At 51.6% G+C, this 11,204-nt stretch overlaps 1 protein-coding gene and 1 pseudogene across 2 annotated transcripts in view; one reads left to right on the top strand and one right to left on the bottom strand.

Moving 5' to 3' along the window:
- Positions 1 to 340: 340 nt before the first annotated feature.
- Positions 341 to 11,204, bottom strand: part of CRTAC1 (cartilage acidic protein 1) — a 164,786-nt gene continuing 153,922 nt past the window's right edge. The window contains exon 15 of one of the 2 annotated variants that reach the window (XM_064373997.1): positions 341 to 698. In XM_064373997.1, the coding sequence (XP_064230067.1) occupies positions 532 to 698 (167 nt within the window). In that variant the 3' untranslated portion in view covers positions 341 to 531. Of the gene's footprint in view, positions 699 to 2,959; positions 3,653 to 11,204 lie in introns of those variants that run through there. The other variant, XM_064373998.1, reaches the window with a different exon arrangement.
- Positions 7,081 to 7,870, top strand: LOC110568732 (uncharacterized; annotated as a pseudogene).

Genomic DNA, 11,204 nt, shown 5'->3' with positions numbered 1-11,204 from the left:
CTGTAAAGAGTGTGAAAAATAGGGCTACTATGTTGATACTTTGACACCTGCTGAGTTTGGAATGTGACCTTCCCAGGGTCTCTGAAGTTACCCCGTGAAGAGCACAGACTCTGGGGTCAGAGCTGTAACCTTGGACAAGTTCACTTAGCATTCAGTAAGTATTTAATGAGCGCTTAGCATTCACTAAGTATTTATTGAGTATGTTTTAGGCTCTAGAGACATAGGAGTAAACTCATGGCATTTATTTTCTATTAGGTGGTATAGAAAATAAAAAAAGCAACCAAATACAGTTGACCCTCGAACAACATGGGTTTAGGGGTGCCCATCCCTTGCACGTCAAAAATTTGGATATAACCTTTGGCTCTCTAAAAACTTAACTATTAGTAGCCTACTGTTGGCTGGAAGCCTTCTGATAACACAGTTTATTAACACATATTTTTCGTGTTATGTATATCATATACTGCATTCTTACAATAAAGTAAGCTAGAGGAAAGAAAATGTTAAGAAAATCATAAGGAGAAGAAAATATATTTACTGCTCATTAAGTGGAAGTGGATCATCGTAAAGGTGTTCATCCTCGTCATCTTCATGTTGAGCGGGTTCAGTAAGAAGAGGAAGAGGATGGGTTGGTCTTGCTGTCCCAGGCGTGGCAGAGGCAGAAGAAAATTCATGTATACATGGACCCACACAGTTCAAACCTGTGTTGTTCAAGGGTTAACTGTAAATATACCTAGCTCAGGAGGTAACAAATACTAGAAGAATAAGGGGAGGGTGTCAGGGGGGTCGGGTGTGCTGGGGAGAGGTGGATGATCCGGGGCACAGGTGAGACCCGAGGGTGTCAAGGGTATCATGGCAGCCTGCAGGGGAAAGGGTGACAGCTAAGGAGATAGACACAAAGGGCCTGAGGCAATTTCAAGAAGCAGGGGACTGAGTGAGGAGGAGAGGAGGAGATGGGCCCAGGGGTAGCAGGGCCAGGCCATGGAGGGCCTTGCGGGCACTGTAAGGGCTTCTTGGATTTTACTTATAGACAGATGGAAAGATGGTGGGAGCTCTTGATCACAGCTATGACATAATGTGACTTTAACAGGAAGTTAGGGCAGGGGCAGGCCAGTGAAGGGGCTAGAGATGGTGGTGGCTGGAACCACAGAGCAGTCCACGGTTCGTGTGGCCTTAGGACCACAGAGCAGCCCTCACCTGTAAAATGGGGATGACAGTAGCACTTTTCTCATTGAATTGTTATGAGGGTTAAATGAAAGAATGCATTTCCTGGCACATAGAAAGTGCTTACTACATATTAGCTATTCCTATTATGGATGCAGGCAGAACAGCTTCTTAGGTGTCCAAACACACAGGCCTGTGGTGTTGTGGGTGACCTCTGAGCTAGAAGGAAATGCTCCTTCCTGGAGAGATGCCCAGGAAGCCCCTGAGGTCTCACTGAAGCAGTCTCATGAAGTCCCATTCAAACATGGAGAGCTCCTACGAATTTAGTCCCGAGTTCTCTCACAACCAGCAAGATGGGACGTGTCAAAGTCACTAGAATACTTGTCTGATTTCCTGCAGAAAACATCTAGGATATCATGGGAGTTTCCTGTTTCCAAGGGAGGACAAGCAGCCATTCTTATTCCCATTTTATAGATGAGGAAACTGAGGCCTAGACAGTTAAGCTGTTAGTTCCAGGTCACGTAGCCAGCTGATGGCCAAGTCTGGACTGGCCCCCCAGTCTCCTGACTCCCAGGCCAGTGCTCTTTCTGCTCTGCCTGCAGCCTCTTTGGTCTCGCCTGTGTGCCAGTGTCATCTCCCTCATCTACATGGCCCCCCCATCGTCACCCCCGGCCCTGCCTGTGACTGCCACACTCCAGGGAGACTAACCACAGCCTGGCTCTGTCCCCTTCTCTAGATCGAACGGCAGCTCTTTGAGGAGACTGTGAAGACCCTCAACGGCTTTTATGCGGAGGCTGAGAAGATTGGGGGCAGCTCCTACCTCGAGGGCTGCCTAGCCTGCGCCACAGCCTACTTCATCTTCCTCTGCATGGAGACCCACTACGAGAAGGTGCCCCCACCCCCCACCCCACCATGCGTCCCCTCCCTCAGGGCTGCTCATCCTTGTCCGGCTCCTCTTTCTGCAGGTTCTCAAGAAGATTTCCCGCTATATCCAGGAGCAGAATGAGAAGATCTTTGCGCCTCGAGGCCTCCTACTCACAGACCCTGTGGAGCGTGGGATGAGGGTTGTATCCTTCTGGGCTGTTCTGTGTGAGGGCACAGGACTGCCAACCAGTAGAGATCCTGGTGAGGCTGCCAGGAAATGGGGCCTCCATTTAAGTTTTTCCCAGGATCCCCCACAGTGATGGTCCTCAGCCCTTCTCCGCCACTGTAAGTTATTGGAGGCTTTTGAGTTTCAGGTTTTGCACTTGGTGGGCTGCATGTAATCAGTACTTAGAATATGCCAGACACCATGTGAAGTGCTTTGAAAATATGAATTCATGTACTTCTCATAATCTTACCGGGTGGGTTGCTCTGATTATTCCAAGCAACCTGTTCAGAGCCGTGCAGCTGATGAATGTGGGAGTCAGGAATTGTGCCCAGGCTCACCCTTAACCACAAAGACCCCTCCAGGAATATGCAAATCACCACATTCATTAACAGGTCCACGGTCTCATGGAATACTCATGGAATTTCCCCTGGCAGGTCCCATTGTCCTGCTTTCGCAGATGAGAGACATGAGGTCTAGGATGAGGTGACTCCCCCAAGGTCTCAGTCCTGGTGGGAGGCTGGACAGGAGTGGGGCTCGGTTCTGTGGACTCCACCTCCACCTGGAACAGTGTGACCTGGGTGTGCACACATCCCTCCCCCCAGGCAGCAGCAACACGAGTAGAATTGCTAAAAAATAAAGTTTACTGGAAAACTGAGGAGAAACAGTCAAAAAGCCACAGACACCCAGTCACATGTTGACAAAGCCCAGTGAGAGGTACTTGTTTTTATTGAGCCTTTACTATGTGCTAGGTTTTGTGCTGAGTGCTTTACATACGTTTCATCTCCTCTCCACACTAACCCCAAGATTCTATTCCTAATCCCTATTTTGCAGATGCAATAATTGATGGCTAACAAGTTAAGTGACTGGTGTAAGGTCATGCAGCTTTGTGAGTGCCTGAGTCAGGATTTGAACTCAGGACACTGAAGTTCTCATACTTCCTGTGCAGTAACACCACCTCCCTGGGCACATCTGTGTCCTGAGATACGGTCATTAAACCCACTGGAATGTAAGCTCCATCAGGGCAGTGACCCTGTCTGCTGTGGTCACGGCTGTGTGCCTAGCACAGGGGCCAGCCTTACAAGTCTCCCTAATTGTTAGCTAAGTAATGTGCGTGGATGGGCTTGGGGAGGGGTCTAGCTTCCAGCCCTCCACAGCCCTACTGTCTAGGCAGCAGCACAAGCCCACGTTCCCACTCCCCTGGCAGCCTCCATCCACTGGTTCACGTCCGACCGCTGCTCAGCAGCTGGGCTCGCAGCTCTCCTTAACCGCCGTGCAGATTGAGATCTCCATCTATGAGGACCGGTGCAGCAGCGGCAGCTCCAGCAGTGGCAGCAGCAGTGGCAGTGGCAGCAGCAGTGGTGGGGGTGGTGGGGCCGGGGCCCGGTGACTGGCCGAGAGTCCCTGTAGGGAGGTGTATGGCCGGAGTGAGGGCCTCGCAGACCTGCGGCGGCTGCGCTACCAGAGCACCCGCTTCTGAGTCATTCTCTGGGCCCACCCTGCTGCCTGGGGTGGGAGGGAGGGTGATGGGGCTCCTATGTCCTGTGGGCCGTCAACATATGCCCCCTGTCCCTCACCCCCCGCTGGGTCGGTCCATTTCCTGACCTGGGGGCTTTCCCTTCCCGATGGGGGTGGTCTGTGCCACACAGAGACAGATCTTTCTAGGGAAGGCCGGGGTGGGAACACAACCTAGGCGGCCCCTCTCTTCCACAGCTCCTCTCCCAACCCCGCGAGGGGGCCCAGGTCTGCCACATAGAGGATTCCCACGCTGCATGACCCCTCATCCCAAAACCCATGTCTGCCAGGACTCTCTCCCTTGGGCCCTGCGTCCCGTGGCTCTCTCCCAGTGTCTGCTCCTCATGGCCCTGCAGGGCCCCGGCCTGTCTATGATCCTGCCTCCACCAAATTCAAGGTGTGGGGAGATGGGTGCTGTGGTCAGGAGCTGTTAGGCCACTCCTGACCTCTTCTAGACCTAGGGCTTTCCTGTCCTGCAGCCAGAGCTGGGAGGCCAGCTTGGCCTTGCCCAGAAGCATCCAACTCTGAGACTTTGCAGGCTGCCAGGTGCTGGCTGTGGGGCACACAGCCTGGGGCTCTGGGAGGTTATATGGGGGTCTGGAGAAACTTCGTGGAGAGAGATGTAGTCATGCGGGGCTTGAACCTCCTGAACTGGACCAGTGTCCTGAAATTAGAACCTGTGTGTATGCACGTGCGAATGTATATGTGAGTGCACATGTGTGTAAGTGCAGCGTGCATACATGTGTGAGTCTGCGTGTGTTAGCATGCATGTGTGTGAGCGCCTGTGTGTGCACCAGTGCACAAGGGTATGAATGTGGGTGCATCTGTAAGCACACCTGTGTGTGTATATGTGCACGTGTGCACAAGTGTGCACGTATATGTGTGAGTGCATGCATGTGCACGAGCATGTGTGTATGAGTGTTCATGTGTATGTGTGTGTGCAGGTGAGTGCACGTGTGAATGCATGTGTGTGTGAGTGCCTGTGTGTTCCCCCTGGCTGCTAGGCCAATGACTGCTTCTCTGCATCCTGCTGTCTTCACTACCTGATGGTTTGTGATTTCTTCCCTGCGTGGGTCCAGCCTGGGCCCCTGTAAATAAATGTCCCAAAGCCCCTTGCCCCTTCCCTAGGGCTACCAGCTTGGCTTTTCTTTCTGCCCTCTCCTCCACCTGCTGACTTTACTGGGTACATTCTAGTGGAAGAGAAATTGGGGTTCTAGGAGAGCAGAGCCAACCTTTGGTGGCCTTCGGTGCCCCCTCTCAGCTCCCCATGACAAGACAATGGGGCTACAGACACTGTGTGTTCAGCCTGCCCAAGGTCTGGGGCTCTTTCAGGCTTTGTAGGCGAGGCTTCTGTGGACCTTCAAAGGTGCCAGCAGCCTGCAAGGGAAAGGCAGACTCCTTCCTTGCAAGAAAAGGAGATGTCCAGCCAATGATGCCCGGCTTCCAAGGCCTGGAGGAGCAGGTGGGATGGTAGCCGCCCCTGGGCCTGGTGTCCTGAAGACGGAATGAAGGGGGCTGCCTGCCTCAGTTGGCAGGAGGTGCTAGAAGTGGATGTGAAGACCAGCCACTGCAGGTAGCTTTCTGGAACCTAAGAGGGGCCTGCTTTTCTACTGGACATGGGAGGAGCATGTGGGAAGCAAGGGCCTACCCAGAGAGCAGAGAGGGTTGGCCCAGTCCTTGCGGCCTCTGGAAGTCCTGGGCCCAAGTGAGTCCTGGGCCAAGGATCCCCCTGGAGAGTTGCAGTTCAGTGGGCTCCGCCGCAGCACCTGGCCACAGCCTATGCCCACCCAAGGCCACTGTGGGCTGGGCATTGTGTCTGACCTGTGCATCTCCCATGGGAGGGCTGGGCACAGGCAGTGCCATGGCTTTTTATTTTTTCTTTTTTCAATAAAAGGACTTGCCCAGCATGAGGCTCTGTGATGCTTTCTCTGCCCCATGATGATGGGGGGTCAGTTCTGTGCCCCAGGACCTATGAGGGGATGCTCGGCTGCCTGAGCCAGACCTGACATGGTGGGCAGGATGGACCCTGTCTTCTTGGAGCTTGTAGTATACTGGGAGGCAGACACCTCGGCGCCTCTAGTCTGAAATCTTCGGGGCACTTACAGCCTTGGGCGGGGGAACAGGTTAGACTGAAAGCCAGGCCAATAGTAATCAATTAATTATATCAATGAATCCTAATTTCTTGAGCTCTTCCCCTGGGTTGGGTCCTGTTGGGAATTGGATCGCACAGGTCACTCAGAACTGAAGATGAGAAAGTAGCCAGATGATCACTTCTCAGCTTCTTGGCTAAGATCAAGTGTGGAGAAAGTAGCTGGGTGTTGGAACCCTGCAGAGTTGTGTCTTGAATTTTATAATTTATTGAGCACCTACTATGTGCCAGATACTTTGCTAAAACCATATGTGAGAACTGGGAGGGGATTTAAAGATCACTTGAATCCTGTCATTGAGGTCCAGAGAGGGTGGGTGACTTGCCCCAGGCCACACAGCTGGTTGACGATGACAGGGCCCAAGTCTGGAGCCCAGGTCTCCTGATACCACAGGGATGGCACCCAGGAAGCTGCCCAAGGCTGCAGGGAGGCTGGAGTCACACACTCAGGTCTGTTCCTAGAGAGGAGCTCATCAGACTGTGGGGACAACGGCTCTAGCCTCTGGGGTGGGGGCTGGGCAGTCCCCTCTGGGTGGTTCTCATGCTTGTTCTCACTGCCGCTAAGGGCAGCTTGGTGCTTGCTGGAGCTGTGTGCAGCCTAGGCTCACTCCCTCTGCTGGAACCTGGGCCCTGTGTGGGTTGCCACAAGTGAGGGTGTTCTCTAACATGTGGGCAGGTTCATTCTGTTTTGGGATAGGAAGTTTGTTCTACCCTGAGGCCAGATTTGAACCCAAGCTCAGCTCTTCTAGAGAGGAGGGGGTGAGGATTTACTAAACCAGTAAAACCAAATCTGGGTGCTTATTTAACTGAGAGGCATTCAATCCTTCCATTTTCAAATAGTAATCATCATAATAAACAATAGTGGCTGACATTTATTTAGCACTTCCTATGTGCCAGGCACTAGGCTAAGACTCTACATAATCAGTCATTCTATCCTCACAGCAACACTCTATGGTATGGATTCTTACTTCCCATTTTACATATGGGAAAACTGAGGCTCATGGAAGTTAAGTAACCGGGAAGTGGCAGATCTTGGCTTTGAATCTTGGCAATCTGACTCCAAACTGCAGGGAAGAAGACAGATCCAGTTTCAGAGGCCCCTCAGCAGCTTGAGAGCCTCAGCTGTCCCGGGATTAGGATCTGGCAGATTCCCAGGGAAGGACCTGGAGCTATGCCTGAGGCAGGGCTGGCACCTCCACTTCCAGGGCATCACAGGAGTGTGGGTGGGCTGTGGGGCAGCCCGGTGAAGGGCAGTGGGGCACCCGACTCACTGTGGGCCTGGGGAGGTGTGGTTTCTCTCTGCCGGCTTAGTTACAGGCAGTGGCCTGTCTCTCCGGGGTCTGGCTGTAGCCATGTCCCTGTACCCACCTTGCCAGCCCTGGACAGGCCCCGTCAAGACCCAGGAGCAGCTCTGGCCTCAGCCAGACTGTCCCCACGTCCCATGTGAGGCCCCAGCCAGCTCCTGAAGCACGAGCTCCTCTCACCTCGCCAGCACCCTGCTGTCTGGCTTTCTTCCTTTGGCTGCAGGCAGGGTGTGTGTGAAACCACAGGGTTTACAGAAGCTCGAGATGCCACTCAGTGGCAGAATTGTGCACTGCACTCGAGGAATCAAAGGTAGAGGCAGAAAGAACTAGAGCTGTTGTGAAACGCCCACAGCTCCCCGGCTGGCAGCCACTGCCACCCGCAGGGATTTTTCTGTGGTTTCCAGAGGTGCAGGACAAAGGTGGAGTCCGGTGACTTTCTCCGTACAGCCAGCCCCTGGGCTGTCTTCGTGGCACTGCTAGCCTAGGAAACTCCACATCCCCCTCCACACCTCTAGAAGGACTCACAGTGAGGGGGCCCAGGCAGGAGGTGTCACCACCTGGTTTGGGTTTTACTATTCACCCAGGGATAAGGCAAGACAAACGCCACTCCACATCAGATCTGAATTTGAGCTCTGGCTTCATGACATTAACACATGAAGACTCTTGGAGCCTCAGTTTCCCCAGCTGTAAAACAGGGAGACTAATACCTCACAGAGTTGTTTAGACCCGAGGTGTTCAACTTTGGTGGCAATGGGTGTCACCTAGGAGTATGAAAAACCACCGATGCCTGATCCCATCCCCAGAGATTCTGATTTAATTGTTTTGGAGGACAGCATGGGCATCAGGATTTTAAAGAGTTCCCCTGGTGATTCTAAGGTGAAGATAGGGCTGAGAATCCCTGGTTTTGACAGTACCTGCAGCCTATAAGCCTTTCATAGGCCTCTGAAAATGTCTGAGACCTGAATAAAAAGTTTTTGGGTTCCACAAAAGCAGCCAGATAGAAAAAAGAGTATGCACCATGTGGTTCCCCTTATATGAAACTCAAAGACAGGGAAAGCTAGCCTTTGGTGTTGGGAGTCAGGACCACGATTACCCTGGGTGGGGGTAGTGAGTGGATGGGGACTTGAGGGGCTTCTGGGAGCTCAGGATGTTCTCTTTCTTGAGCAGAGTGCCAGTTACACAGGGGTGCTTACTTCATGAGAATCCACCAAACTGTACACTTAGGAGCTGTGTATTTGTACATACTAGTATATATCACTAGCCCTAGTCTGCGTGAAATATATCACTAGTACTAGTTTGTACTAGTGATATATTTCAATAAAATTCACCAAAAAAGCCTATTGACTACAAAATAGGAAAAGAAAGGACAGACTTCAAGTTAATGCTTTGTGCCGGGCACAGTGGCTCACACCTGTAATCCCAGCATTTTGGGAGGCCGAAGTGGCTGGATCACCTGAGGTCAGGAGTTCGACACCAGCCCAACCAACATGGTGGAACCCCATCTCTACTGAAAATACAAAGTTAGCTGTGTGTGGTGGCGCAAGCCTGTAAACCCGGTTACTCAGGAAGCTGAGGCAGGAGAATCACTTGAACCTGGGAGACGGAGGTTGCAGTGAGCGGAGATCACGCCACTGCACTCCAGCCTGGACAGCAAGAGCAAAACTCCATCTCAAAACAAACAAACAAGAAATTAATGTTTTGCTAAATATCTGGAAATGTAACACATATGCCAAACAGACAACTGCAACTCTGTTACTGTGTGTGTGTGTGTGTGTGTGTGTGTGTGTGTGTGTGTGTATGAAAATGTAATGTCTGCTCTGTTGAGGGTGGGGCCTCTAACAGGGAAGGTCCCTGATGCCTAAGAAAACCTTAAAACAGCCCAGGTTCACACCCAGGAGTTCTTAACCTTGACCCGACTGCATTCTTGTGCATATTATGTGCAGTTATCTGAGGAGAGAATCTACAGCTTTCAGCAGATTCTCAAAAGGGTACACAGGCTCCTAAAAAGGTTAACAACAATGGGTCTTGAAGAGTCAGTGAGAAACTGCCGTGAATGTGCTTGGCATGAAATAGGTGCTCAGTAATGTCAGTTTTGTTCCTTCCTTTCAGAGCCCAGCCTTTGGGGGTTTCTGCATGACCCTTCTTGGGGGACTTGGAGGATTTATTCTCCTGGCAGTGCCAAGGGCAGCCTGCACCAAGCTCACAGCTCTTCCTCCAAGAGGATGTTCAAAGGGCCTGCCATTTCAGCATCTGCTGGACAGCAGAACTTCACGTGCAGGATCCTGGGGCTGCGTTGAGTTTTGAACCAGGGACAATGGAGGAGGTGGGACAGTGTGAAGGGAGTCAGAAGGCTATGCCAGCTGCCTGCCTTCCCACCTCCAGCAATTCACTTCATTTTCCTGAATCTCAGCTTTGTCATCATGAGAATGCATCTACTTATAAATGATCATCTGTTTCTCCAATGTAAGATATTACTGTTATTGCAGAAGTGACACTAGGACCTCATTATACAATGGCCTCATGATATAGATTTATAGCAGGCTTCAGATTCTGGCATAGAGTAAACAGATATTTATCCAAGGGTTCACTGATTCCCTAACAAATGCCAGGAACATTCATGTACATTATTATTCCATTAATTCTCAAACACTGGGGTGTTGAAATGTTATTTTACAGATGAGGAAACTGATGCTCTAGGTGGTCAGGTAGCTTGACGAGGGCCGGTAAGTGTCAGAGCAGAGACTTGGACCTAAGTCTCCAACTTCAAATCCCACTCTCACTCTGCCACGAGAGTGAGACGTGGCAGACGAGAGACTTCTCTACCTGGATTGACTCATAAAGACAGAAGACAGATTCCAGACCAGAGAGAAACTCGTGGGCAAATGCAGACCCAGAAAAATTAGCTTTGCAGGGGCATGAAAGTGTTGGTTATTTTGGAGTAATTCAAGTTATCGATTTCTGTAATGGAAAAGTGGTTGGGAATCAGCTACCACCTGAAAATGGTGCTGAGTGAGGCCCCAAGAAGGGGGAAATGTTACACACAAGCTTACCCACAGCTCACAAGACCTCAGCGATGGCGAGGGTCCTTTTCCCTGCTGCCCCTAATTAGTCAGTACACTGCTCAAGGGCAGGGAGCCTGTCTTACTCATTCCCCCACCCTCCTCCCTCCCCCTGTCCTAAGTGCTTGTCATAGGGCCTGGCCCTGGCCAGGTGAATGGAAGATGCTGCCCATCTCAGGCTGGCAGGAAGAGGTGAACCTAGACAGATATGTCATCTGTGGACCCCTGGGGCAATGTGCCACTGAGAAGCAGCTCAGAAAAATGCATACAGGCAGTAGCCACTGAAGGATACAATTCACCTGCAAGTGGTCACCTTATAACTCAGTTAAAGGGCAGTTGCAGTGACCCCAGGCCACTCCCTGAACTGGGCAGCAGCTCTCAGTGATGTTGTCCTGCTGTGACATTGTGGCTCCGCTCATGATCTCTACCTGTCTTGGGAGAGGAGGGTAGGAAGCGTGCATCCCACCCCAGTCGGCCCTGCCAGGCACTCCCTGAACACCATTTTGAGGTGGTGAAATCCTTCTGGTGCTGAATGGTTTGCTTGGGAGATCAGGGCCTCGGGGCCTAGAGAGTGAACTACTGTGAGTGGCTGGCTGGCTGGCTGGGTAAGTGGATGGATACAGAGAAGACGGGTGTAGGGAGATGACTGATAGATCAGAGATGAGCGAGAGGCCTGTCTGGCTTGAGAAGGATGCTTGCAGATGATGGAGAGTCAGGTGAATGGATGGGTACCGATCGCCCCGGGCTCCCCAGTGCAGATCTAAATATAGGGCTGGAGCTCTTCAAAGGGAAGATGATGTGTTAACCCAGTCCCCAAATGAACTCTGCATTTGTAACTCTGAGTGATGGATGTGTCTTATTGGGAAGAATCCTTATAGGTCTAATATTGCCCCAGTTAATGGCTTATGGATTGTTGTAAAGTCAGGGATTGC

Source organism: Aotus nancymaae, unplaced genomic scaffold, assembly GCF_030222135.1.
Source record: "Aotus nancymaae isolate 86718 unplaced genomic scaffold, 86718_ANA_hifiasm-v0.15.2.pri h1tg000010l, whole genome shotgun sequence".
NCBI classification, from domain to species: Eukaryota; Metazoa; Chordata; class Mammalia; order Primates; family Aotidae; genus Aotus; species Aotus nancymaae.
Note: the sequence above shows the minus strand (reverse complement) of the source record. Positions and strands in the feature narration are given on the sequence as shown.